The sequence below is a fragment of the Pristis pectinata genome, chromosome 12, assembly GCF_009764475.1.
Source record: "Pristis pectinata isolate sPriPec2 chromosome 12, sPriPec2.1.pri, whole genome shotgun sequence".
Taxonomy (NCBI): domain Eukaryota; kingdom Metazoa; phylum Chordata; class Chondrichthyes; order Rhinopristiformes; family Pristidae; genus Pristis; species Pristis pectinata.
In genome coordinates this window covers 14,060,908-14,087,557 of record NC_067416.1, presented here as the reverse complement: position 1 = coordinate 14,087,557, position 26,650 = coordinate 14,060,908, and the positions used below count along the sequence as shown (strand labels likewise).

At 41.2% G+C, this 26,650-nt stretch overlaps 1 protein-coding gene across 1 annotated transcript; it reads left to right on the top strand.

The window, feature by feature from the left end:
- Window positions 1-1,376: 1,376 nt before the first annotated feature.
- On the top strand, window positions 1,377-24,845 carry LOC127576902 (pancreatic lipase-related protein 2-like). The gene is made up of 13 exons (XM_052027724.1): window positions 1,377-1,415; window positions 8,124-8,172; window positions 10,596-10,750; window positions 13,522-13,647; window positions 15,086-15,220; window positions 15,313-15,421; window positions 16,531-16,650; window positions 16,737-16,856; window positions 17,002-17,120; window positions 22,260-22,389; window positions 22,487-22,598; window positions 23,168-23,335; window positions 24,782-24,845. Exons 1-13 carry the CDS (start codon window positions 1,377-1,379, stop codon window positions 24,843-24,845), a joined length of 1,446 nt encoding a protein of 481 aa, XP_051883684.1.
- Window positions 24,846-26,650: the final 1,805 nt, after the last annotated feature.

Here is a 26,650-nt window from a genome sequence, read left to right as displayed (position 1 = left end):
GTCAGTGTTGGGACCTCTGATATTCATTATATATGTAAATAATTTGGATATGAATGTACATGGCATGATTAGCAAGTTTGCTGATGACACTAAATTAGGGTGTCTTGTTGATAGTGAAGCAGGTTACGATGAATTGCAAAGAGATCTTGATCAGTTGGGGAGATGGGCTGAGGAAGAGCAAATGGATTCCAACTTAGATAAGTGTGAGGTGATGTATCTTGGGCAGTCAAACCAAGGTGGGACTTGTACAGTGAATGGCAGGGCACTGACGAGTGTTGTGGAACAGAGGGACCTGGGAAAACAAGTGCACAGTTTGCTGAAAGCAGCCGCCCAAGTAGACAGGGTGGTGAAGAGGGCGTTTAGCATGCTGGCCTTCATCAGTCAGGGCATTGAGTTTAGGAGCAGGGACATTATGTTGCAGTTATATAAGTCATTGGTGAGGTCACTCTTGGAGTATTGTGTACAGTTTTAGTCACCCTGTTTATAGGAAAGACATTGTCAAGCTGGAGATGGTGCAGAAGAGATTTACAAGAATGCTACCTGGACTAGGGCTTGAGTTATAGGGAGAGGTTGGCCACAGTGAATCTTTATTCCTTGGAGCATAGGAGAATGAGGAGTGACCTCATAGAAGTTTATAAAGTCTTGAGGGGTATGGATAAGGTGGATGGTGATGGTCTTTTCTCCAAGGTTGTGGAGTCCGTAACTAGAGGACACAGATACAAGAGAAGAGGGGAGAGATTTAAAAGAGACCTGAGAGGTAACTTCTTTACACAGTAGGTGGTGAGTACCTGGAAAGAGCCGCCAGGGGAAGTGGTCGAGGTGGGTACAACTTCAACATTTAAGAGGCATTCGGATAGGTACATGGAGGGGAGGGACTTGGAGGGTTATAGGCTGAATGCAGACAACTGGGTGTGGCAGGGAGGATGCTGTAGTCAGCATGGACCAGTTGGGCCAGAGGACCTGTTTCTGTGCTGTATTACTCGATGACACCATGTGATAGTAGGGACCCTGCAAAATTAACAAGCACCTGTGCTCGCTCTGCCTGCTTCTCTCCAGCAACCGAGAAGGAAATGAAATTTACTTTCTTTGCTTCGAGATCCTCAGTTAATTCCTTCATGCAACATTGGGTGGTGGATATTGTTAATACATTGTTGTGAGATGTTGCTACTATCTGCCCGGAAAAGATAAGATATCTTTCTTAGTCACATGTACGTCGAAACACACAGTGAAATATATCTTTTTGCCTAGTGTTCTGGGGGCAGCCCTCAAGTATCACCACGCTTCCAGCGCCAACATAGCATGCCCACAACTTCCTAGCCTGTACGTCTTTGAAATGTGGGAGGAAACCGAAGCACCCGGAGGAAACCCACGCAGACATGGGGAGAACGGCAGATTCCTATAAGTTCATCACCAAGGTAATCTTCAGAAACATTGCTCTTTTCTTTGGTCAGAATTTCTCAATTGTTCTCTAACAGTTTCCTAAAATGCCAAATTCAAAACTCAAAGTTGCCAATTTTTAATATTTGGAAGAAAAGCTGGTATCCAGAACTAAAGTTTCCCTTAGTTGCATGCTATTCCCTGTACATAAGAAGTTTAGGCAAAAGAAAGGATTAATTAAAGCTTCCTTGCAGCACCAACTTAACACTTACTATCTCTCTCTGGAGGCTGTGGCACTAAAGGAGGTTTGGCTGCTTACCTTGGGCTCATCATTAGTTGTCTTAATTAGACAGTGGTATGAAATTGAGACTCACTCAGCAGCAAGAAAATGGAATGGCTATATTAGTGAAAATGGAAATTGGCCCATTAGTAAGTTAGTTTCCTTAGCTGCTGTAGTTGGATTCCATTAAAGGTCTGTGTTTCTTTTTGCCATTGATACATGGTTGCAGTTTGCTCCCTATTTAAGGTTATGTTGATAAGGGGATCATCAGTTTTGTGTAGTTCACATGGACTGATATTTTATTTCCTCTCTGCCCTACCTCTTCTGCTTTCATTGGTGGGTGAGCTTCCAACCTAAACATCTCTTCCTTATTAAATTTTCTGCATAACCACTTCCAGTGCATCTTCCTCAAAAGGAGCAGCTCTATCCAGATTGCCCTTTGCCTTCATTAATAATGTTTTGAAAGAGTTATCAGTGTAAATAAACATGCTATAATGATTCCAGACTCATTGGAAATTCTATCCTTCAGCCAACTATACACCTGACTGAACTCCCAACACTGTGGGACTGTGGAAAAGGTGGTTTAGGTTCCTGGCAGAAAGGCAGGAGCATAATTAGCTATTGCAAATCAGAAGTCAATAGGATCCTGCTACACGTTGGACATACCAAATGGCACAGCACATGGCATAAAAGTTTCTCCTGCTGGTGCTTAGCAGTAGAGTGACCTAACCAACCTCCCTTAAAAGCACCACATGGCTGCTCATAATTGAAAGTAAAAAAAATATACTTTTCTGTGGTACAGAGAGCAAAATGCTCCTTGCGACCCCATGTAAAAAGATCTGCAGCCTTTCCTCAAAGTTGGTCCTTCATTCCTCCCTTCCCCATTATGTCCAGGCAAATCGATCAACATTACAATCCCTCAATCAACATTATTGAAGTAGATGATCTAGTCATTATAATGTTACTCTCTGTGCAAGCTTGCTCAAATTGACTGCAGTGACAGTATTTTAAAGATACTTTGGTTCTAAAGTACTGTGAGATTTCCTGAAAGGGACTTGAGTGTTGCTACATAAATGTAAATCATTCTTTATTGCTCTGCCTGGATTTCCTGGCCATTATGGAAGAATAAACCAGACTTCCCACTTTCCTTATTAAGTGAGCTGTTCCTGCTACCTTGGGCAGGTCATATCAAGAACCAAAAGGCCTTAACACAAATATATTTAGGGCTAGAAACAGATTCATACAGAGAGACAGCACTCATACTGCCTGATTGTTCCCTGATGCACATAGTCACTTCAAAACTGGTTCACATATTTCAGACCCAAATTAAGCTGAAAAAAAACTACCATTTCATTATCCTGATTACCACTAGTTTCTGCTGTCAGTTGGTTGAGAAGTTTAGCATGTTGTTTAACTCTTGTTTTATTGTTGCTGCCAGTGCAGTACTGAGGGTGTGATGGACTGCCAGAGGTACTGTCTTTTACAGAACCATGTCCCCTTCCACTCTCTCATTCCTGTGCAAAAGACCTCAGGCCATGATATTGAATATCAGGGGAATTCTCCTATACTATCTCCATTTCTTCAACAGATTGATGTCAAAATTTGATTTCATATCTCCTACTAATTGGATGTGTTGGGAGCCATATGAGATCCAATATGGAGTAATAGAGCCATGCAGCATGGAAGCAGGTCCTTATGGCCACAAAGTCCATGCTGACCATAAACACCTCTTTATACTAATCCTGCACTAATCCCATTTTATCCCCCCACCCCCCAACATTCCCATCAGCTCACTCCCAGCTTTACCACTCCTGTCCGCACTAGTGGCAATTTACTGTGGCCAATTAACCAATCCATCCATCTACCTTAAGGATATGGTAAGAAACCAGAACATCTGGAGGAGACTCACGTGGTCACCGGAAGAACATGCAAATTCTGCACAGACGCCACTGGAGGTCAGGATTGAAACAAGATCACTGGAGCTGTGAGGCCATGGCTCCATTGGCAACGTCACTGCACAGCCTCTATAAATCTATAAAAATATGGTGACCAATTTTCTTTAGGTTAGTTATCTTTTGAGAATGTGGTTATAAGCTAACACTGACTCCTGGTGAAGGTACTCCATTGGTGTTGCTGGGGAGAGAGAGCCAGGATTTAGACCCAGTGACAATAAAGGGCTGGCAACATATTTCCAAGTCAGGATAGGGTGTAACTTAGAGGTTGGTGGTGTTCCCATGCCCTGCTGCCCTTGTCCTTCTTGGTGATAGTGTTCATGGATTTGGAAGATGTTTTCAGTGTGGCCTGGGTAGGTAACGGCAACGAGTTTGTGGGTGACACACACAATGCAGCCATTATGCAGCAGTCGTCATGGGAATGAATTGTAAAAGTTGTTGATGGGGGTGCCAGTCAAGTGGGGCTGTTGTGCCTGGGTGGTAGTGAACTTCTTGAGAATTGTTGGTGTTGCAACTCACCCAGGCAAGCAGAGAGTATTCCGTCATGTTCCTGACTTGCGCTTTGTGGATGGTGGAAAGGCCTGGTGGCAGGAGGAAAGTCACTCATCACAGGATGTCACACCACAGGATGTGACCTGCTCTTGTAGCCGTGATGTTTATGTGGCTGGTGCAGTTCAATTTCTAGTCAATGGTGTCTCCGTGATATTGATGGTGAAGAATTCAGTGACGGTAATGCTGTTGAATGTCAACAGTAGGTGGTTAGACTCTCTTATTGGAGGTGGTCATTGGAGATGCCACTTTTGTCGTGTGAGTGCTCCTTGGTATTTATCAGCCCATTCCTGAACGCTATCCAGGTCTTGTTGCATGCTGGCATGGGCTGCTTCATTTGCTGAGGAGTTGTGAGTGGGATTGAACATTGCACAATTGTCCATGAACATCCGTACTTCTGATCTTGCAGTGGAAGGAAGGCCATTGATGAAACAACTAAAAATGACTGGGCCTAAGACATTGCCTGAGGATTGCCAGCCGTATTGTCCTGGGATTGAGATGACCAACAACCACAACATTTTTTGTGTGAGGTATGACTCTTACCATTAATATCCATTGATTTCAGTTTCACCAAGGCTTCTGGATGCTAAATGCTATATTTATCTCAAGGGCAATCACTCTCACCTCAGATGTGGCATTCAGCTCTTTGGTCCATGATTGGACCAAATCCAAGCAGATCTGGTGAAACCCAAACTGGGCATTGGTGAGCTGGTTAGTGGTGAGTAAGTGCTGCTTAACACGTCAGTGACACTTTCCATCATTGTGCTGATAACTGAGACAGTGTGTGGTAATTAGCTGGACTGGATTTTTCTTTTTTGTGAACAGGACATACCTGAGCAATTTTCCACATTGTTCTATGGACATCAACATCATGGGATAGTCTCTGGGTAGAACTGAAACACTGACTATTCCACATATCCACCAAAGAGGCAAGTGTAGCTTGAGCCCAAGTGAGTTCCCATAGCCACGCCTTTGACTTATTTTTCCTTTCTGTCTTTAACTTGGAGGGAGTAAGTTCAGAGGAGATGTGCGGGACAAGTCTTTTACACAGAGAGTGGTGAGTGCCTGGAATGCACTGCCAGGGGTGGTGGTGGAGGCAAATATGATAGAGGCATTCAAGAGGCTCTTAGACACATGAATATGCAGGAAATGGAGGGATATGGACATTGTGTAGGCAGAAGGGATGAGTTTAGTTAGGCGTTTGATTACTAATTTAATTAGTTCGGGAGAACAATGTGGCTGAGGGGGCCTGTTTCTGTGTTTGTTAACTGCCACTTTTAGAAATAATTATTACCCTGGACCACTCCTGATCCGCCCCATCACACACATTCCCTCTGTTTTCCCCATCCTCCATCCTCCCTCTCTACAATTTAAAATACAGTTGTCTTCTCACTTTTCCAGTTCTGATGAAGGGTTCGGACCTGAAACATTTTTAACTGTTGTCTATCGTATTAACCAGTCAGAGGACAGAGCGCCGGACTGCTGCATGATACTGCGAACCTTGTTGAACACAGACATAATTGCAGCAAGCTGGGTTTGCACGAATGCCAATTACAGCCTTGGGGGTTGCTTGCTGCTCACCTAATTGGGTGTCCTGCTAAGGCAATAAGCCAGTGAATAACATAGTTAGCACTGACTGCTTGCAGTAATCATGTAAATCTGGCTATGTATGTTAGGCCTCATTAACCTATCGTTATCACATTGCTTTGCTGTGTGTGAATTGTCTTCAAGAGATTCTCACATTACAAAAAGGCAGGGGTCCGACGGGAAATCCGTGATCTGATGAACAGATGGTCAGTGGAAAGAGTGCAAGAGGTCCAGCTACTCGCTGGTAATCATGACATATGTCCATTGTTTGGTGCTATCAAGCCCGCCAATAGCCCAAGCTCCCGAGAGTCCACCCTGCTAAGAGCCAAGAACAGAGCGAAGTTATCAAGGACAGAGAGGCAGTCAGTCACTGCTGGAAGGAACACTTCCAAGCACTTTTCAACTGTTTGTCTGTCCTTGAAGTGAGTGCCCTTGACTCTGTTCCACAGCAAATTAGTTGGTCCAACCTTGCCACCACACCTGACTATCATGGTGTTGAGAAGACTGACTGGAAAAACAACAAGAGCTTGGCAGCAGGCAGCAATGCTGCCAAAATTCTAAAACTTGGAGAGGAATTTGAGTCACAAATTCACATCTCACAGATCAGGGAAGAGAAGGACCTGCATTGAGCCCTCAGGGACTCCATAATCATGATGATCTTTAAAAAGGAAAAAAAATTCAAGGTAAAAGTTCTGATTGAAGTTAATACAGAAAGATCGCCCAGCTCTCTGCCACAGCAATTCAGCTGTTTGGTCCATATTTGGACAAAGACTTTGCTGAGTTGTGGAGCTGAGTGGTTCCAGAAAAAGCCATACTGCACAATGATGAGCAGGTTATTAGTGACGAAATGTCACTTGATATCACTGCTGATGACACCTTCCATCATCTTGCTAATGATTGACAGTAAACTGATCAGGTGTAATTGGCCAAATTGCATGTCTCCCATTTTTTATGAACAGAATATACTTTGACAATTTTCCACATTCTCCTATACTAAGTTTGAATCCTACATCTTCGTTTTAAACCCTTTTATGTTCTTGCCCCACCCTTCTCCTATAATGTACCACAATTCTTTTCAGTTCATCATACCCTACTCTCCTGTATATCTGTCCTTCACTTCATCTCCCATTGGTAGCAGAACCTGTTTCATTAATCACATCTTTAATCTGTCCTCCTAGTCTCTCCCTTCCCTAACTCAGTGCCCATTTTGTTTCACCAATGTCTGTGAAGTTCTTTAGCACTCCATTAATGTAACTTATTACTATGTAGTATTGAAGAGATAAAATGTTCTAGCTCATTGGTTGAAGTTTGGGTAAGATCAGAAAGCTGTCCCACTTTGATGAATCCAAGCATAAAAATCTAAATTGACCCTCCGGTGAGTACTGAGAGAATGCTTCATTGGCTGAGATGCTGTCCTTCAGATGGGTTATTAAACCAAGGTCTGATGTTTGAGGTGGTTGACAAAGATCGCATGACAATATTTCAACAAAGTACAGGTTGTTATCACTGATTACCAATGAGTTGCTGGACCTCTTGCACTCTTTCCACCGACCATCTGTTCATCAGATCACGGATTTCCCGTCGGACCCCTGCCTTTTTGCAATGCGAGAATCTATTGAAGACAATTCACACACAGCAAAGTAATGTGATAACGATAGGTTAATGAGGCCTAACATTGAGTTATCACTGACTCAATCAATGTTTTTAAAACAGGTTATCTGGTCACTGCTATTCGTGGGAGATTAACTGGTCATTCCTGTTTGTGGGAGCTTACTGTGTGAAAATTTGCTGCATGTGTCTGACATTACAACAGAGACAATGGTTTAAAGAAAACGTGTAATTGGCTGGAAAGCACTTTGGGATCTTTTCAAAGAAACTGTGAGGTGCCACAGAAATAGAAGTTTTTCTTTTTATATGGTGTTTTTCCATCAAGTCCAATTCTTGTGGAAGCAGATATTATAAATTAATAATGCTTGCACATTAGAGATATACATATTTACTATTTTTGCAGCTTGATAGTTTTTATTATAGTTAAAGCAATATCAGACAGACTGCACCTGTGTAAATCACTTTATTATTTCGCAGATAAGCATTTTGAAATGAAACAGTATCATCAAAATATTGAACTCATAAAGCTGTTTGGCATTGGTTGAAGTTTCTCCAAGAATTAATTTGTCATCTGCCTGTTTCACATGCGTAAAAATAGTTACAGAGCAAACAAGAGCCTGGTATATATATATGTATGCATGTTATATAGAGCCTGCAACTGGTTGCTGTTGTCAAACTGAGACATCTGCTAATGTAAGTGAAGTAAGATTCAATATATTACTTCCACTCAAGATAATGTTGCTAATGTTTCCTTGTAAATTTCCTTGCAGATGCTGTGGTTTATAATCGTAGCAGTTACTTTGGGTAATGCAGTGCAAGGTAAGAACAGAACAGAGATGGCTGACAATGTTCCCAATAGAAGTGTTGCTGATCTTACTGTTATCAATTTTGTGTACAGCAAGAAAACAGCACCTTGTTTCTTGCATTTCTACTCCAAAAATTGCTGTGATTTCTTCATATATTCTCTCTGCTGCTTGATCCTCCAAGTTTATTTGTGCATTTCAGTTTTACATATTGGCTTTTGATGTATTTGTCACATTTTGCAAAAGTCAGCAAATGAGCAGAGTAATCAAGTGCAAGGAAGTTGTGTAGATACAATATACAACAAAAAAACTTCTGCGTGGTCATATTCATGTCATAAGGCATGGAGTTGTGTGGATTATTTATGAGGTCACAACACTCCTACTGCCAAGTAACTTAATCTAATCAAAGTTAGAAGGAGTTGATTAACTTTGATGTGGGGAAGGAGTGAAAGTCAGAGAGTGGATCAGGCCAGGTGATCAAGTAGATGGCATAAAAATATCACATGTTGAAAGTTCAGTTTGTTGGTCAGTGTCTGACAAGAACGAATAGAACCTGGATTAACACAGCACAATTCCTATCTTCAAAATATTGTTGTGATGCAGTTTCTGTGACAATTTAGACAGAAAGAACACTTATTCTGTGCATGAAAAGGCCCCACAAACAGTAGAGATGTGAATGACCAAGTAACATGATCTGAGTCATAGAGTTACTGAGTCAAAAATTTGGTATAAGTTGAAGGAGAAATATCAGCCAGACCCAACTAGTAGAACCTTACTGCTGTTCCTCAAATTTATTATGCTCAGGTAGCTGGGCATACAATTTAATGTCTCAGCCTGAAATCTTCATTATGTGATTAAATTTTTGAATCCATAACTTTCTACCACTGAAACAAAAGTGCCATCTCTGAGACCTGACAAATAGAGGGAAAAAAGATACTTAATTGAAAACTATTCATCAAAACACTTCTACACACCCACTGACTCTCACAGTTACCTTGACTACACCTCTTCCCAATCTGTCACTTATGAGGACGCCATCCCCTTCTCCCAGTTCCTCCGCCTCCACCACATCTGTTCCCATGATGAGGCTTTCCATTCTAGGACATCCGAGATGTCCTCCTCCTTCAGTAACCGGGGTTTCCCTTCCATCACCATCAATGCTGCCCTTACCCGTATCTCCTCCACTTCCCGCACGTCTGCCCTCACCCCCTCCCCACACTGACATAACAGAGACAGGGTTCCTCTTGTCGTCACCTACCACCTCATGAGCTTCCGTATCCAAAACATCATTCTCCGCAACTTCCACCACCTCCAACAGGATCCTACCACCGGCACATCTTCCCCTCACCCCCTATCTCTGCTTTCCGAAGGGACCGCTCTCTTCACAAGTCCTTTGTCCACTCGTCCCTCCCCACCGATAACCCCCCTGGCAATTATGCCTGCAATCACACCAAATGCTACACCTGTCCCTACACCTCCTCCCTCACCACCATTCACGGTCCCAGACAATCCTTCCAGGTGAGGCAGCTTCACCTGTGAGTCTGAGGGTGTCATTTATTGCGTCTGGTGCTCCCTGTGCAGCCTCCTGTACATTGGTGAGACCCGATGCAGATTGGGTGAGTACTTCATTGAGCACCTTCGCTCAGTCCATCGCAACAGCCAGGACCTCCCGATGGCCACCCACTTCAATTCCACATCCCATTCCCATACTGACATGTCCGTACATGGCCTCCTCTACTGCCACGTTGAGGCCAGGTGCAGGTTGGAGGAACAACACCTCATATTCCGCCTTGGGAGTCTCTAACCTGATGGCCTCAACATCAATTTCTGTAACTTCCAGTAACCCCACCCCTTCTTCTTCTTCCCCCCCCCCAACTCCTTTGTCTTCCCTTATTCCTATGGCTCCCTTCCCCCACCTTGATGACCTGCCCATCTCCTCGCCTTCTCTCCCCCATCCTTTATTCCATGGTCCACTGCCCTCTCCGATCGGATTCCTTCTTCTTCAGCCCTTGGCCTCTTCTACCTATCACCTCTCAGCTTATTACATCTTCTTTCCCCCCCCCCAACCCACTACCTTCCCCCCTCACCTGGACTCACCTATCCCCTGCCTGCATGTGCTCTTCCCCATCCCCCTACTTTCTTATTCTGGCTTCTGCCCTCTTCCTTTCCAGTCCTGATGAAGGGTCTCAGCCCGAAACATCAACTGTTTATTTCCCTCCATGGATGCTGCCTGACCGGCTGAGTTCCTCCAGCACTTTTTGTGTATTATCATCAAAACATTATTTATTTTGTTTTAATTTTGACAGATTTCCTTCATCAATTCAGTTCACTTTCTACTAACTAATTTACACTGACTGACCTAAATGAGCGCAGAACAAAAGTTGCCCTTTTTATATCCTAGTTTGTGAAATTTGCTTATAAAATAACTCCTCTTTACAGCTGACGAGATCTGCTTCAGGAATTTAGGCTGCTTTACTGATGATGTTCCATGGGGTGGAACAAAGGAAAGACCAATTAAAAGACTACCCTGGTCTCCAGAGCATATTAATATACGTTTTTTGCTTTGGACAAGAAGGAATACGGAAACTTATCAGGTACTGTTAAAGTTATTGTTATCTTTAACAACTTAAAATTAGTTATCGTATCATCATGATAAAGAAAGGAATTAAATGGCAATTTGACGTTTTGAAAGGAAAAAAAACAGAAAATTCAGGAACTACGTAGCAGATGCATCAGTTTCTGAAAGGTTATAAAATGTTGAAGTTTTGCCCCCCATGTGACTTGGAAGACTGAATGATAAACTGGAACTTAATTAGGGTAGAAAAGAATGAAAGAGAAAGCTGATGTAAAGGAAGGATAGAGAATGGGGAAGGGGAGAGAATTAAAGAATATACTGGCTGGGTGTGGTAGCTTATTCTTTTCCTTCTGTAGTCCCTCAGGTTCAAGGATAACTTGTTTCCATTCCAGTTTTGTGGCTTCTGATGTGGCCAATGTGGGGACTGCAGACTCTTCACAGATGGGGCAGGAGGTGACTGATGAGAGAGCAGATTGGTATTGGTTTATTATAGTCACATATACCGAGATACAGTGAAAAGCTTTTTTTTGCGAGCTTTCCAAACAGATCATACCATACCTAAGTACACAGGGAAAGAAAACAGAATGCAGAATATAGTGTTGCAACTACAGAGAGAGTGCAGTGCAGATAAACAAATAAAGTGCAAGGGCCATGACGAGGTAGATTGGGAGATTCAAGAGTTCAGCTTTTAGTGTATGAGAGATCCATTCAAGAGTCTGATATCAGAAGGACAGGTGTCCTTGAGCCTGGTGGTACGTGCTTTCAAGGTTTTGTATCTTCTGCCCGACAGGAGAGGGAAGAAGAGAAAATGACCGGGCTGGGAGGGGTCCTTGATTTTGTTGGCTTGCTTTCCTGAGGCAGCGGGAAGTTGTGAGATGGTTTAGTCCTTCCACTGCTTACGCAGGCTTTGTGTGCTCCTGATGCATGGACTTGAGATTCTTAATACCACCCTGAATGGTCCTTCTCATTGAATCATAAAGCACATAAACTGAGTGGGCCCACTGAGTCTGTGCCAACAATCAAGCACCCACTTACACAAAGTTTACACTAATCACATTGTACCCTCCCCACATTCTCATCAACTTCCCCCAGATTCTACTACTCACTTACGCAGTGGGGCAACTTACAGTGGTTAATTAACCTAACAATCCACACGTCTTCGTGATGTGGGAGGAAACCGGAGTACTAAGAGGAAACCCACATTGTCACAGGGAGAATGCGCAAACCTCACATTGACATGTATTTTCCATCCAACACTCACAGGGTCTTTATCAAACTTCAAAGCCTCATTGCTTGTCAAGAATAAGAAATAGCTTACATTTATAAAGCACATTTTACATGCTCAGGACATTACGGAGTCATTGAATTGTTTTGTTTTAAAACCATTTTGCACTCAGAAGCAAACGGGTTCATGCCCAAATAGTGGTAAAGTTAATGACCACATAATGAGATGTGAGCGGTATTGGTGAAATATAAACCTGTGCCAGGGTATGAGGGCTTGAGGAGAACTAATGGAAAATAATGGATCTTTCATGTCAATTTGGAGGAACAGGTAAGACCTTGGTTACTGTCTCACTGAAAGACCTTTGTTTGGGTTGGTGAACTGGGGTGAGGGGGAGAGTGCATGGTGGTCTGCACCCTGACCCCACTTGTCCTCTTACATCCCTGGGGGTGCGAGCATCTAATCTGATTGCAGAAGGGGGGGGGGGGAGGGGGCAGGTGAGGTTGTTCATTTAAATATTATAATGGGCAGTGAACCTTCACATTCACAACTATTTTAAAATGAACCTTTCCTGGCCTGCTTTCTCAGGAAACCCACTGGGAAGTGAAAAGCGTGAGCTTCTTCTAATTTTCCTAAAAAGGCTCTAATGATTCCTTCCCCCCACCCCCACAGCAAAGACCATTTGGAATTCCCCCTCAAGTCCATTGTAGCCTTCCCCTCATCCTCCCCAAGAGTTCTAAATTACTGACCCTTCTGGTCTTGTTCATCATCTTCCAGCCCTCAAACCTCCCAATGCCGCCTGTTGTGAAAGGTCTCCCCACCCGACAACAAACCAGCTGGCTAATTGAGACAAAAGTGCTATTCAGTGCTGCTGTTGAATTCAGCAGGATCTGAAGAAAACCCCACCTTAAAACAGAGCCTCCAACATCTCCATCCTTAACCCCACCTTACCAATCCATCTGGTTCTTGAACTGCATCTCAGACAATGCAGACCCTTCAAAGTATTGATGTTATACCACCTTCTTAAATCCTCAAGTAGGACAAACATGCAAAATCTGACTCACAGCAAGGTTGACATCAGCCAAGTGGAACATTTGGATCTAAATTGGATGGGCAGAAACTCCGAGCTGGCTTTGACAAAGAAATTGAATTGTCACTCAGAAATAATTTATATTCATGCAAGTAATCCTGATCTTTAATTTAAAATGGCAATGACATTTTATAGAGAACGTCAAGCAACAAGAGTTGGACATAACCTCCATTATGTAACTCCTACCCCCCAAAAAATGTTCATTGCAACTAGCATTTCAATTAACTTTGATCTCACATGAAGCAGTTCCATCTACTCATTGAAAGTTTTATTTCATTTTTACCTTACAGCTTTTAAATATGTAATAACATAAACAAACCTAAAATGTGAATGATAGCATGTAGTATGGCCATGCATCATTGTAACATACATTTAAGAATTTGAGGGCTATATTATAAGAATTTCTGCAAAGACAACATTGTTGCTTTAGTAATGATATATAAAAGTATAATTTCACCATTGTTTACTTTCTCCACAGAAAATTTCTGCAGAAGATCCTTCAACAATCGAAAGCTCTAACTTTGACCTAACCAAAAAAACTCGTTTTGTGGTTCATGGGTATATAGACAAGGGAGAGGAATCATGGCTGACTGATATGTGCAAGGTACAAATACAAAATGGAACCAATACAACATACGGGATTTATTTACGTTAATATTATTTTTACAGTTATTGTCAAAATGAATTATAATCAGCTTCTTAGTAAATATGTTTATTTTTCAGGATGCAAGCAATGCTGGCAAGACCAGCATTTAATGCCCATCTCTAATTGCCCTCAAGAAGGTTGCAGTGAGTCACCTTCTTGAACTGCTATAGTCCTTTTAGTGAAGGTACTTCTGCAGTGTCAATGGGCAGGGAGTTCCATGACTGAGACCCAAAGAACAACGATATATATTTTCAAGTCAGGATGGTGTATGACTGGAAGGGGACGTGCAGCTGATGGTGTTCCCCTGCCTGCTACTCATTTCTACATAGTGGTAGGGACCATGGTAGGTGTGGCTGGAGTAGTCTGGACAATTAACTGCAGTGCAGTTTGTATATGGCATACCCTACAACTACAGTGGACTGGAGAAAATGAATGTTTGATGTGATGAATGTAGGTCTTATTCCTATGCTGGTATTTTCTCCTCTTCTGATCATCAGCCCTTGGTCAATCTTCTTAAAAATCCTCAATACCTATCACATCTACAAGCCAGGCAGAGTCCGTGGAGAGTTTTCTCCACGGATGCTTCCTGGCCTGCTGAGTTCCTCCAGCATCATTGTGTTTTTCTTCTAGATTCCAGCATCTGCAGTCCTTTATTTCTCTACATCTACAAGCCACACATTTGTTTCTTGCTGAGATCTTTTCCTCCTCAACCCCTGCTTTGTAACACTAGCAACTTCAGTTTCCCTTTGTCTTTTCTCCTTCCAGTGTTCTGTACCTCCTTTGATCCTCTCTCTGACATTTCCAAATGTTTCCCAACCACCCTATCATGATCATCTCCTTAACTACACCTGTCCATTGTCCTCCCATTTAACACCTCCAACTGACGAACATCTCCCAGATCATATCCTTGAGAGGCATATTCCTTTTCTGACCCCCATTATGATCAGCTTTGTAACACCCCAACCTGATTGTGTCCCCAGACTTGTCCTAATTGTCTCCTCAATTTCACCTGCCCAACAGGACTCCCAACAGACTCTGAATGTCTCCATGACCAAGCCTTCCCCTCCAACTGATTCCCCAGTGGAACCTTTATCCCGCAACCTGCCAGCGATTTTCCCTCTGGTAATCCTCTGCAGCCTCACTCAGCACTGCTTTCCTCACCCTACTTTTCTCCACATTATCTGCTTCTCAACTCACTTTCTCCATGATATTCACTTTCCACAATTACAGCAGATCAAAGAGGAGACTTTGGTGTCCATTTCTTGTTCAAGTCTAGCCTAGGGCCCTGTACACAATAGAGTGCCACACAAAACTGAAGTAAGGCCCCCTTGGTCATATTATCTTCATATGTGTTTTCAGGTCAAGTTGCATTTATTATTGTTGATCTATTTCTAAGGCAATGTTTGAAGTGGAAGATGTGAATTGCATTTGTGTTGACTGGGTACGTGGTTCAAGAACTTTATACGATCAAGCTGTTAACAACGTCCGGGTTGTTGGTGCAGAAATTGCGTATCTAATTGAAGTATTAGAGGTAATTTTGAATTTACTGAAGAATTACAATACATTTCATTCCAAAACAGATAGAATTGTCACATTAAAATCTCTGCATTTTTGTGTGAATAGAAAAATTTTAACTACTCTCGTTCCGTGACTCACATTATTGGCCACAGTCTTGGCAGCCATGTTGCTGGAGAAGCTGGGAGACGCTTGCCGGGGATTGGAAGAATCACAGGTAAACACCCCAGCAGCCAATAGCTACTTATTAAAAATACTTAACGTGAAATCTGAGGGTTTTTTTCTATATTTTAAGTGCCTGTTTCCTTACCTGAAGCTGAAATGTTTTCCCCAAGGAGTTCCATCGACAGTGAAGAAACAAAATAATGTAGTGTTTTGTTGTTCGTGAACAGTAGATGAGGGCTGTCACACTCATTTTGTCTGTTGATGCATGTGTAACAGCAGACAGATAATTAGCCAAAGCAGTTTGTGGAAAGGATAGCAAAAATGTAAAACAACACTTTAAAAGCCTGGAGAATTCAATGATGCAAAGTTTAGGATTGAGGCATTCTACAGTGGGTTTTAGAGTTTGATTTGGATCCAGATGAGAATCAAAGTGTTTCGCATCTGCCAATTTTAAGGATTCTGTGTAAAGTAAATTTGTAATGTGTTGATCTAGGTTCCAGTCTGCACTTCGTAAAGTTATCCATAAATTGGCACTAGTTGGCATTCTGACAAGGAGATGAAGGCTCTGATGACAACAGCCATGGGAATGGTCCTCATGTTGGAAGCACACACTAACACTGGATGCAAAAACTTATAAAAGATGCACATTTCACAGACTGAATCAAAATTCTGCTGTTGCTGAATTTTATTTCCATTGAAGCCAATGGAAATAAATTTAAGAGGAGAGTAGAATGAGGGGATAAATTTCGAGGCACTGCTATCTAAATCAGAGTCTGTGATGAAAGTTGACTGATCTGAAACATGTTGCGTGATCTACCGAGCATTTTCAGCATTTTGTTTTTAATTGCATAATGCTCAGTACTAATAGCCAATCTGGGCAGTGTGGAGCTGTGGACATATGAATTGCTTGAGACCATAAGCAGACAGAGATGTTTATCCTATCAATCTGAGCTATACTCAATGTTTTCTGCTCAGGAATTTTTCTTGCCATTTTAAAATTGCTTATCCTTAGAAGAATATGTGTGCAATGAACATCTGGTTTTGAAATGTAAAAACAAGTGCATTCTCCATGTAATATTTTTGAACATAAAAATAAGCAGATTGTCCACAGAAAATTACCGTGAAAAACTTGCTTTCACCAAATTTGTTTTTTTACTATAGGTCTCGATCCAGCCAAGCCCTTTTTTAAGAATACACCTATTGAAGTTAGACTGGATCGTTCAGATGCTTTGTTTGTTGATGTCATCCACACTAATGGTGCTCCACTGATTCCTTATATTGGTAAGATTTTCTACAGACTATCATGGAGTAATTAAGCTATAACTGTTATTTGGTGCTTTCTAATTGCAAATGATTTAATGTGATAGGTTTTGGACTGCTTGAACCTGTTGGACATCTTGACTTCTATCCAAATGGTGGAGAATTAATGCCAGGATGTGACAAAAATATAATTTCAACAATAATTGATATCAATGGCATTTGGGAAGGTACAAATATTTTCTTACACAGTGCATGCTTCAGACCACCATTATTACTTGTATTTGTAATCACCCTTTAGTTAATAAGAACTTTTGGTTTATTAACGTATTTCCTTGGAATAAATTGTACAAATGTTTGCTGGTTCTTTTAAAGGCACTCGTGACTTTGCAGCGTGTAACCATTTACGGTCATATAAATATTACACAGAGAGCATTACAACCAAAGATGGTTTCATAGGAATTCCATGCACCACCTATGATGATTTTAAAGCAGTAAGTTACTTATTTCTGTTTCTGCAAGCGTGTTAATCTGTAAAGAGTCTTATAGTTGCATGACTTGAAGTAGAAGTGGTCCAAGGTGGTGCCAGAGGATAGTGACTCTTTGCAAGCTGGCTTCAGCAGATACATTCATTACACGTTATAATACTCTTTTAAATCTTAGTTCTAAGACTGTAAGAATTACTAACAATGTTCTCTTAAATCTACTTAATATTCTGCATTCTGGTTTCTTTTTACTACTTTGATGTAATTATGTGTGGCATGATCTGTCTGGATGCACGCAAACAAAAGCTTTTCACTGTATCTCGGTGCATGTGGCAATAATAAACCAATACCAATACCATTGATATTGGTATTGGTTTATTATTACCATATGCACCAAGGCACAGCGGTTACAATGGCACAGCGGTTGGTGCTCCTACCTCACAGCTCCAATGACCTGCACTGTCTGTGTGGAATTTGCATGTTTTCGAAGTAACTGTCCGTGGTGCTCCAGTTTCCTCCCACATCCCGCAGACATGTTTGTTGGCAGGTTAATTGAAATTACCTCCAGTGTAGGAGGATGGTAGGAGAAATGGGGAGAGTTGGGTATGTGAGAGAGAATAGATTGCTGGAAATTAAGTGGAAGTATGGGCTTGATAGGATTGTTCTGAGAGCTGCCATAGATGGAGAGATGGACCGATTTACTCCATATGAGCACTGTGGTCTGAGTACAGTGGACATTTAGTACCATAGCACTCATTCAGCACAAGTGGCAATGGTAAATTTCTACCCCTTGTCTTTATAATCAAATCTTAACAAACTTTAAACACTATTCAGTCATTTCTTAATTTCTGCAGAAATCTGAAGACGGTTACATAAAACAGAGCTTTATAACAATTATTATTTTTTTTAAAATGAATGATACCCTGATTTCAATTATTCATTAGTTTGAACTAACTAATGTAAGCAATGAAAATAGGTAATTTGAATTAAGTAACTTTGAATTAAGAAAGCTCTCTACAATTGGTATCATCTACTAAGATCTTTGGCACACTCAATGTATTGGCTTTCTCTTTAGTCAAGAAACCATATTAGATTCTAAAATGATTAATTGTTCAAGGAGCCAGCTGCTGCACTCTTGTAAATACATTTGAATGGAAAGTATTTATGATTTTGCCAGACAAAGCAAACGGTAATTCTTCCCCACTTCTGAAACCTTTCCTCTCCCCCATGAATCACATTTCATTTATGACCTTTTGAGACTGCTGTGCAACCAGAGCCAGCAAGTTGGTAATTATACCTGGGGCCTTGCCAAACGTTTGATGTACCTGCTGGGATGAGAAGGGAGGCGGAGAGGGAGAGTTGGTGCTGCTGTAGGGAGGTGCAAGCATGCTAGCAATCGTCTGCCAGAATGTTTCTTCATGGGGGAGAGTTCAGGAAATTGTGGTGGGAGGCAGGAAGTGAGAGAAGTATCTTTGGATATTCCCAGATCTTCCTGTCACCTAATAGTCCCTATGGAACCTTCACCTACTGGAAGCAGATTTCCAAAGGGTTCCAGGAGATGCTTCCAGGAAATTCTAATTATTCCCAGAACAGAACCATTAAAGGCCTCCTCTAGTGTTGCTAGAGAGTGAAGAGGAGAGAATTTTTATACTTACCTTTCCTATGAGGATTTTGACTTCCCCAATGCGGTGGCAGAGAGCTGCCCCAAGTTTCTGGGCCTTAACTGGAGCGGGCAGCATTGATGTTCCTTGCAGACACATCCACAAGCTGCTTGTCCTAGGAAGACTGTGAACTTCCACTGGATTTGGAAGAGGGTCTACATCTTTCCACAAGGTTGTGCTTTTACATCAAACTTCCACCTACTTTCAATGATAATTTTGGGTGCACTTCCATTTTAACATCTTTTCTTTTATATCACTGCAATGTTACTTAATGGCTCTGGACCATTACATTTGCTTTAGTGTGTAAACTGCAGAGAGTTGTGGACACAGCCCAGTGCATCACGGAAGCCATCCTCCCTTCCATGGACTCTGTCTATAACTCTCGCTGCCTTGGTGAAGCAGCCAACATAATCAAAGACCCCACCCACCCGGACCATTCTCTCTTCTCCCCTCTCCCATCAGGCAGAAGATACAGGAGCTTGAGGGCACATACCACCAGGCTCAAGGACAGCTTCTATCCCACTGTGATAAGACTATTGAACAGTTCCCTTATACAATGAGATGGACTCTTGACCTCACAATCTACCTTGTTATGACCTTTCACCTTCTTGTCTACCTACACTGCACTTCCTCTTCAGCTATGACACTTTACTCTGTATTGTGTTATTGTTTTTACCCTGTATTACCTCAACGCACTGTGTAATGAATTGATCTGTATGAACAGTATGCAAGACAAGTTTTTCACTGTACCACGGTACAAGTGACAATAATAAACCAATACCAATATAGGTCCATTTTTCAATGGCAGTTTAGTCATTAGGTGCATTGCCTGGACATTGGCTTAGAAGTTGGTTGACACCATGCTTTCATATTAAATGGGTGTATTAGCATATACAATGAGCTTTAATTGTAGATTTGTTTGTCTTTGGAAGTGAATGGAAGACTGGATGTCATTATCTTGCCTGAGGTCTGCCCTGTAGTCCTAATGATGAGAGGGGCAGAGCCTGATGCAACTGTTATATCCCTCCACAAGCTACCCAAAACAGGCTTTTATGGCTTTTGTGACCTCTCTACATTCAGCTGCCTTAAGTTCTAAATTAGTAGGCCAGTCTTTGAAGTCATGACCTCTTCTCCACACTTCCTTGTAAAACCATGCCCGTTTTTTGGTTGCATCATCCTTCACTTGTGTGAGATTCACTTTTGAGCCTTTGACAGCATATATCTGAAAGTGAAGTCAACCAGGAAAAAGGTTTATGACTTCCTACTGCCTATCTAGGCTGCCGCATACTCAGTCAGTCTTTGCTTTTCCTAAGCTGCCCTGCTAATTTCACAACTTATGTTGCACAGGATCTAACAACACATTAATCTTCTAAACCCACAAATCATGGTTACGTCAACTCTGGACAATACCCTTTGAGAGGCGTGAATCAATGTAAATTGTCCCTGTGGAATTTCAGAGCCTGGGTCTGCAATATCACGGCAGTTATATTAAGTTTCTGTATTTAAAAGAAATATTAGCAACCAAGTTATGCTAAGATATAGCATACAGTATTTCACCATTCCAATGCAAAGTCAAAAGCTATTCTTTTTTCCATGAGAAGCCTTCTATCAGGGATTTTATATTAACTATCATTTCCAAAGGATGAAGAGTTTCTCTCCATAGGTAAATAGATGGCATTTTGCTTATGATAATGCCAGTAACTAGCCATCTCTTAAATGACATGAATACACATGAATACACTAGTTGAAATTATATGCACAAAAATATGATGTAACATTGAAGTCACTGGTGTTAAATTTCAGATGTAAATTTTTGGTAAATTGGTTGATTTTTGTCACATGCACTGAGGTTCAGTGAAAAACTTTGTTTTGCATGCTATCCATAGAGATCATTTCATTACAACAGCATATTAAGGTAGTAAAAGGGAAAACAATAACAGAATGCAAAATACAGTGTAACAGCTACAGAGGAAGTGCAGTGCAGGCAGACAATAAGGTGCAAGGTCATAACAAGGTAGATTGTGAGATCAAGAGTCCATCTTATCATACTAGAGGACAGTACAATAGTTTTATAACAACAGGATAGAAGCTGCTCTTGAGCCTGGTGGTACGTGCTTTCAGGCTTTTGTATCTTCTGCCCGATGGCAAGGGGGAGAAGAGAGAATGTCCGGGATGGGTGGGGTCTTTGATTATGTTGGCTGCTTTACCGAGGCAGTGAAGAGTGTAGACAGAGTCCATGGAGGGGAGGTTGGTTTCCCTGATGTGCTGAGCTGTGTCCAAGACTCTCTGCAGTTTCTTGCAGTCACAGGCAGAGCAGTTGCAATACTAAACTGTGATGCATCCAGATAGGATGCTTTCTATGGTGCATCAATAAAATTTGGTAAGGGTCGATGGGGATATGCCAAATTTCTTTAGCCCCCTGAGGAAATAGAGGCACTGGTGAACTTTATTGGCCGTAGCGTCAATGTGGTCGGGCCAGGACAGGCTATTGGTGATGTTCACTCCTAGGAACATGATGGTCTCAACCCTCTCAGCCTCAGCACCATTGATGTAGACAGGAGCATGTACACAGCCCCCCTTCCTGAAGTCAATGACCAGCTCTTTTGTTTTGCTGACATTGAGAGAAAGGTTTTTGTCATGACACCATGTCATTAAGCTCTCTATCTCCTTCCTGTACTCTGACTCAGTGTTATTTTGAGATTCAGCCCACTAAGGTGGTGTCATCTGCAAACATGTAGATGGAGTTAAAGCAGAATCTGGTCACCCTTGTGAGTATATTGGGAGTAGAGTAGCAGGCTGAGGATGCAGCTTTGTGGGGCACTGGTGTTGAGGATAATCGTGGCGGAGGTGTTGCTGCCTATTCTTACTGATTGCGGTCTGTTGACCAGGAAGTCAAGGATCCAGTTGCAAAAGGAGGTGTTGAGGTCTGGGAGTTTGGAGATGAGTTTTCTTGGAATTATAGTTTTGAATTATCATATTGAACACACATATGTTATTACACCCCGAGTTTAGTGCATCCAAAGAGGATAAATTTCTAGCCCAATTTTGTTTCATATACTATTATTGTTTGCCAATTCTTCACTACCAATTTAGTGCAATACGGGGCAAGTGGGGACAATGAAGTCATAATATTAGAACTGGTCTTGACATTTCAGTTATGTGATTGTGTTGTTTTTAATACTCTGAATATGCTTTTTCCACTCTGAGCTGCCTTTTCTTGGTGCTTTGAAGGCAATATTTCAGTATTTTGGTGGCTTGCTGTGTCCTGCACTCCCCTGAGATTTCAAGCTCCCAATTTCCCTTTGAATGATGCATCAGGGCTCTCTGATCAGCTCAACTGATCAAGGTTAAATGGATTGTTTGTTTTAGATTGTTTTATTAATATTAGGTTAAGCTCTCTTGTGGTTTTGTGGACTGATTATAAATGTAAAATAAAGGAAGGCAGCTGCCAGTGAAGAATCCTTCATGATGTGTTTTCTTTCCTAAGGGGAATTGCTTCAAGTGCCTGCCAGAAGGCTGCCCATTAATGGGTCACTATGCTGATACCTTTCCTCTTGGAAATGCTACTTCAGAGCCCAATTTTTATCTGGACACTGGCGATGCTCCATCTTTTTCACGTATGTATATCTTAAAATTTTTCAGATTGCTTTTAAATATATTTATTCACTGGAAGATGACTGCAGTAAAACCTCTGAATTTGATCTTGCACCACAGGCTGGAGATATAGAGTTTCGGTTAAAATTACCTGTACACGGAATATCAGAGGATTCTTCAATGTGGCTTTATATGGTCCCAATGGAAACACTCGACAATATCAAATTGCAAAGTGAGTTAATGTCTGATATTTATATCATCAAAATTTAAAATTTAAATCTTATGATGTGGACTGTGTTGACAAGGGCATATTTATTTTGCATCCCTAGATGTTAATGTTTTTTGCAATTGTGTTACTTGCCAGGGCACTTGAGAGGCAATGAGGATCAACCACAAAGAGTAGAATATCCGGATCAGACAGGAGGAGATTGGGAAATTCTCTTCACTGAAGGGCATTAGTGATCTAGTTGTTTTTTTCACAACAACCCAGCAGTTTCCATTTCATTTGCTTTTTGATTCCACTTTATGAATTACCAAGTTTACGTGACTGGAGTTTTTGTTGTAGCTCTTCCAATCTCCTGCCATAACTTCAACAGATCAGCCAAAATCCTAGAGAAACTGTCAAAGCACCAAGTAGATTAGAGAATCTGCCACAATTCTACTCCAGTAAATTTAGTGAATGCTGCAGTATTTTAGTTAGTGGTTTGTTGTCAGAAACCATGGAATTGCAGTATAGGAAAAGTATCAGTGCACATTAATTTGGTTCAACTTTGACACTGACCGATGTACTTTGCTTTGCAGAGCTCTGTTGGAGAATGGAAAAACATTCATAGCTGACATTGATGTAGAGAAGGACGTGGGGGAGATTACGAAAGTCAAATTTCTCTGGAATAATAAGGTACCAAATGTGTTTGGGCCAGACGTTGGAGCAGAAACTATAACTGTATTAAGAATATATGATCAGAAAACGTAAGTAAACATTTATTAATTTATTGAATATGTATGATTTATTAATATTGGTTTGGACATTTTGAATGTATTGTGCACAATGTACATCCAGCGTGGATATGCTGTATGTTGGATGTAGCAATGCTGTTAAAACAAGGTTCTCTGCTAGTAAGTTTGGACATCTTCCCAATTCACCATTATGTGAATAATCATTATATTGGAAAATGGAAATCCCAAAGCACTCTGCTAATATGATTAAATATGCTGGTGAGCTGCATTGCTGAATATTAACTTGTGTAAAAGACTTGATACATTGCCCAGTCTTTCTGGCATGTAAGACAAACTTCCATTTATACTTTTCCTGAAAATAAACTGAAAACATTGCAATATATTGAAGGTAACAGGCTTTTGAACACTCAGCTGATCTTAAAAACCTGTGTTGCCAAATCCAATACCTTGAATGAAGTAATGTTCAAAAGTACTAACGTTTTAAAGTGCCGGATTTAAGCTGAAACATTGGGGATTAATGTTGAACATGGAATTGCAGCGGTAATTCATTCAGATATAGGAGACAACTTAACTCATCCCTCCTTTGAACCTTTCCATCAGAGTACTTAATTGTTTTGAGTGATTCCTGAGTGCTTGCTTCCTCTGTATTATTCACAATACCACTGGCCAGTGATCAGCCTCCACGTGCAGAAGTGCAGTATTATCCTTTGTCATGAACTTACATAACTTCAAAGCTTGAATGCAATCAACACCAGGGATAAGTCCAATTTCACCACTCAGCATTACCAGGCCTCCCCTACCCTGTCAATCTGTGCCTTCCTGGAAGCGAGACTGTCCATAAAACCAGAACTTCAATGCTGGCTGCTGAACCCCCATCCTCCACAAATACTGCCTTCATCCCCTGTTTCTTGACTGTTTCAGGCAGGCAGTTGAGCAAGCAAAGACAGATGAAGTGCAGGAAGGTTCTGCTGACAGGTTCAGGATGATTTTGTTGCTTGTTTCATTTCACCTGAATCCCGCTGTTGGTTAAAATCAGCTCCTAAAACTACATAAGGAATCCGATCAGTACATAAATGTATAAATGGGTTTTCGCAAATGTGCTTTAGAGACTTTCCATCCAGGGAATCATTACCAACACTCAAAGAGATCCTATGTACATTTATGATCTCTGTTCAGTAATTTAAAATTGTTGAACTCAACATTCATCTAAGTATATGGCTTCCAAATAAATTGCTTTACTCTCACTAGAGCAATATAATTAATTCAGACTCCTCATAAAAAGGTACATGTTTATTTACTGTTTGAGTCACTATTATGAATGATATCAAAGAATACATCTAAGAAGACTAATCCTATCTCATAGTACATCTTCAGTGAAGTTGATGAAATGTAGGAACGCAGATGTTTCATGTATGTAAGATTCACTTATTTATTCAAAGATAATGTTTTATTTTTCAGCTTTAAATTTTGTGGATCTGGAGGCGCCAATGAAGATATTCTGCAAACTGTTATGCCTTGCTAAAGTTCTTAAAACATATTTTTTGTTCTTATAATGTGACCAAATGGAAATAAATGTGGGCATACAGTTTGGATTGTGATTTGCTTTGTGTTTCTCTGAGTATATTGGGCCAGCTCTTGTTGGCCTGCTCATCCCCATACCTGTACTCACCTGCTCTGAATAAAGAGGACCCATCTCACTGGCTCAATATGCTTCAAACCTCATGGCTGTGGTCTGACCATGCTGGGGTAGCTGAACCAGAGTGAGAGGGCCCCACATCTGAAATTACTTTGTAAGTTTTGACTGCAGCAAAGCCGTGCCCCTGGCTTTGCCAGCTGTGAAACCTGTAACTTATTTTATGAGACTTAAATGTTTCTGAATTTCAGAGACGCTTAAAACCTTTTAACGTTGAAGGATATGGTTTAAAAATATTTAGTAAGTTACTAAAAACAGCTAAAGATGTATAAATGATTATATTTATAAATTAAGTACTTATTAAGTTTCTCCAGAGCAAGACGTGTTCCACCAATTTCTTTGTTTTGGTGTGCAGCAGTGGGGGAGACCGACAGATTTGGCATTCTAAATCTGAAAGGTTCTACATTATATGAAACATGTGCTCGATTCTTGGACCTCTTGCCATTGCAATGAGTAAATGCCTTGATTTCTGGCCCAACTATCATACCAAATGCAGGCATTCAACCTGTCAAAACACCAACTGGATATCTCATCTGATTTGAAGAAGCAACTATTCTCATTTGCACAGCTCTGGGGAGATGACCCAATCATCATACAAAATGCAATTGGTAATGATGAACGTGAAAATAATATCAAGGGATTAGTTCAGTTAGCCTTAATCCATAGAACACAGAATATGGAACTGTACATCACAGGAACAGGCCCTTCGGCCCATGGTGTCTGTGCCGACCAGGTTGCCAATTTAAACAGCACATCTGCCTGCACATGGTCTATTTCCCTCCATTCCCTGCCTGTTCGTGTGTGTGTCTGAATGTCTCTTAAGCATTGTTATAAGTATCTGCTCCCACCACTTTGCCTGGCAGCATGTTCCAGGCATCTACCTGTGTGTAAAAAAAAATTGCCTTACAAATCTCCTTTGATTTTCCCCTCTCACTTTAAAGCTATGCCCCCTAGTATTTGACATTGCCTCTTTGAGTTTGATCCCTTCGAGTTCCATCATTTATAAGTATCAGACAATCGCTGATGTTGACACCTTACAAGGGGGACACTGCAGGTTGAGAGTAAAGAGAAGCAAATAAAGCACTGAGTGCACTAACTAGCTGTTTCGCTTAAGAAGTGCCATAATCCACTTCAGCATTATATCATTTCAGCTTTCTATCATTCTCGATGGACAGTGCTAGATGCCTTGGAAGAGATTGTGAATTCAAAGTATGTGAAAGGATTATCATTATTTACATTTACTTAGATATAGTAAATCTTTAGCTTAATGGTAATATTCCTGCCTCAAAGTCAGAAAGTGAATGATTCAAACTGTACTCTAGATAACCTCAGCAAGTAGAGATTGAAGTGCTGGCCCTATATTCTGAGTTAATATCTCAGCAGGATGGTTTCGTTCAGAGGGTGCCTTATGCAGCAGTGTCTCTGTACGTGCATTGTTTGGGTTGTGAATGTCGGCGAAGCCATGCACCTTTCTAAGCTAAAGAGCTGGTATAGTTATATAGCCAGAGAAAAAAAGCCACTGACATGGTGGTATGTCAGGCTGTTGTTGCACCCAGGAGAGAGTGACTATAACAACTCTGTTCTTTTACCAAAGTGAAGTCTTTCAAAACTTGTGATGCATCCTAACTGGTTGA